Source organism: Rhineura floridana, chromosome 1 (assembly GCF_030035675.1).
Source record: "Rhineura floridana isolate rRhiFlo1 chromosome 1, rRhiFlo1.hap2, whole genome shotgun sequence".
Taxonomy (NCBI): domain Eukaryota; kingdom Metazoa; phylum Chordata; class Lepidosauria; order Squamata; family Rhineuridae; genus Rhineura; species Rhineura floridana.
The window spans coordinates 251,207,650-251,210,507 of record NC_084480.1 but is presented as its reverse complement, the minus strand read 5'-3'; the positions used below and the strand labels follow the sequence as shown (position 1 = coordinate 251,210,507).

The following is a 2,858-nucleotide window of genomic DNA, read 5'->3' as shown; positions in this document are numbered from 1 at the left end:
GGACTGGAAACAAAGCCCTATGAAAAGAGTCTGAAAGAACTGGGCATGCTTAGCCTTGAGAAGCGAAGACTGAGGGGAGATATGATAGCACTGTTCAAGTATTTGAAAGGTTATCACACAGAGGAGGGCCAGGATCACTTCTCGATCATCCCAGAGTACAGGATATGGAATAATGGGCTCAAATTGCAGGAAGCTAGATTTTGACTGAACATGAGGAAGAAACTTCCTAACTGTTAGAGTGGTATGACAGTGGAACCAATTACTCAGGGAGGTGGTGGGCTCTCCAACACTGGAGGCATTCAAGAGGCAGCTGGACAGCCATCTGCCAGGTTTAAGCTGGATTCCTGCATTGAACAGGGGTTGGACCTGATGGCCTTCTAGGCCCCTTCCAATTCTATGATTCTATGATTCGTTGTTGTTGTTTACATTTGTATACCGCCTCATAGCCGAAGCTCTCTGGGCAGTTTACAATTAAAAACAAATATACAAATTTAAAAACACTTAAAAAAAAACAATTTGGGGGAGATTCCTGCCTGGCCAGCTCTGCACCTTGAACACAAGCCCATCTGTCCATTCAAGAACATGAAGGACAGTCTAGCAGCAAAAGTGGGTCGCTCTCTTCCCTCCACCCTCAAAGGCAGCACTCTTCCTCATCCATTTCAACCAGAGGTTGGTGGTGAGGGTCCCCTTCAGAGCCTTCCTCTGCAGCCACCTCCTGTGGGGCAGCTGCCTGAAGCAGGGCCACTTTGTAGGAGGCTGAAGAGGGGCCAATTCCACAGAGAGAGAGGGAGGCTGTGCAACACCAGGCAGAGAAACCGGCTTCCACTGCTGCCATCAACAAGGAAGGAAGCCAGAGGACCAGTGCTGTGCCATAGATGCAGGTAGTGTCAAAAGGGCATTCGTTTGTTGTCACAGTGTGGGCATCAGCTGGAAGGGCAGAACTGTTGCAACCGGTAAAAAGATGACGGCCACCATTGACAACAGTGAGGGAGATGGCAAGTACCAGCCCCACGCAGCAGGCTGCTGACATCAGGACATTTGCCAGGGTGATAATAACCAGGATCCAAGGCAGGTAACGGTGGGAGAAGCTCCAGGACACCAGGATCACCAGGATGCCTGCAGCAACGCTCAAGAGCCCAGAAGCCACCGCAATGACATTAGCCACGGCATACTCCAAGGTGATGGTGTGTGTGGGCCGGGCCACGTGGTGCAGGAGGGTGCCATGGATGATGGCCCCCACCACCAAGGTCAAGTGGCCCAGGACCACCAGCGAGATGCCACTGCGAGCTAGCTGCTGGGATCTGCGGCCTGCCTCTGCAGGGAGGGAGGGAGGCTAGTGAGGACTGCCGCACCATGGGAGGCAAGGAAAGCCCCCAAGGGGAGGAGGGGCTCCCCAGGGCGACACTAGACCAAGGCACGAAGGAGGCTTGGGAATCCCCCCCGTGGCGGCTGCCCTTCCTCGCCCCACGACCTCTCGGAGCTCAGCATTGCTCTTCAGGGGCCCGTTGAGTCGCGCATGTGGAGTCCAAGGGCTTTTATTCCATGCTGATCTCACCATCACCTCCCTCCTCTCCCTCTCGGCAAACCAAAGTGACTCTGGTGCCAGGACTTCAGGTGAGCGGCGTTATCTGCCATACTAATTGCTACTGGATATTGTACAGTGCAGTTAGTAAATATATGCTATTGTTCGGGGGGTGTTAACACAGCTTCATATTTCTTCCATTCCCTTGTACTGATTTCAACAAATCTGTTATTTTAATTTGAACTCTTAAGTTTTTGCCTAGGTACAGGATCTAACCTCGCTACTGACCCATACTCCCAGCAAAGAGACGTATTAGGAAATTACAATTTGGACTTCAACGCCTTCTAAATAGGTAAGAGTTTTGCTAATACTGTGTTCCCTCTTGTATTATTAAACTCCCCACAAGTCTCAGTGTCTTCCTCACATAGAACTAGGCACTTTAAAAAGAGGTGGTCATGGTGATGCTACCCAGAAGTAAGTAACACATGAGTTGCCTCCCCACCTGTTTCTCTTTGCCAGAAAACTGGAGGTGTATACCTCTTTGCCATAACATACTTGCAGTGTAGAGCAGAGACATGGAAGATTTCATGTACCCTTGACATCTGTTAGCATTGTATTGTAGCAGAAAAAGGAGAGCTTGCCGTGGTTGCCTGCAATTCATACTGCACGGAAAACATAGGCATCAGGTGTATTTTTTTCTCTCCCTCTCTTTCTTTTCCTGGAGTGGAAGGACGCATGGCCAACAATCTGGATTTGTAATGGCACTTAGCCCTCCCAGATGGAAACAGTCTCCATGTTCTGAATGAAGATGGAAAAGCAGCTGTTGAACTGGTCTCTGTCCGTAGGGGAAAGAGTCTGTCTGCTTTCTGCTGGAAGAATAACAGTCCCTGCTTTATGTCATTGAAGGCTTCGATCAATGAGGATTACTTTTACACTGTAACCTGCCTTTTATTATATACTAATGCACTAATAGCACTGTATCATCTTTTCTTGTTCTCAGGCAGCTTTGGGGACTGAGAGCTATCTAGACATAAATTAGATGTGAAACTTGGAGGCAAAGCTAAGCAGAAGGAGGGAATAAATGTAAAAATCTGAACAGTAGACAGATGAGCCCAGCCATGCATAGCAGCCCTGCTAAAGGAAAAGCAGCAGCTCATCATGACTGCTGTATTATTATTTTTTTGAAAAAGAAAAGTACCAGAGAGCGATTAGGAATACAAACTAGCCTGGGTCCTTTATACTATTAAATATGGCTAAACGTGGTTTTCAAGCCACACATTGCTCTTAGGAAGTTCAATTACAGTTGCAGACACTGAAAAACACAAGGAAAAGAAAT

The 2,858-nt window shown here is 48.3% G+C and overlaps 1 protein-coding gene across 1 annotated transcript; it reads right to left on the bottom strand.

Annotated features, from left to right (window-relative positions):
- Window positions 1-769: 769 nt before the first annotated feature.
- On the bottom strand, window positions 770-2,111 carry LOC133377348 (keratinocyte-associated protein 3-like; the record flags this gene model as incomplete). Its single annotated transcript, XM_061611287.1, has 2 exons — window positions 2,078-2,111; window positions 770-1,314 (listed from the first exon to the last, which is right to left on the bottom strand). Coding segments are annotated over exons 1-2 (579 nt in total), but the record flags the coding sequence as incomplete, so codon positions are not given.
- Between the last annotated feature and the right edge of the window lie 747 nt (window positions 2,112-2,858).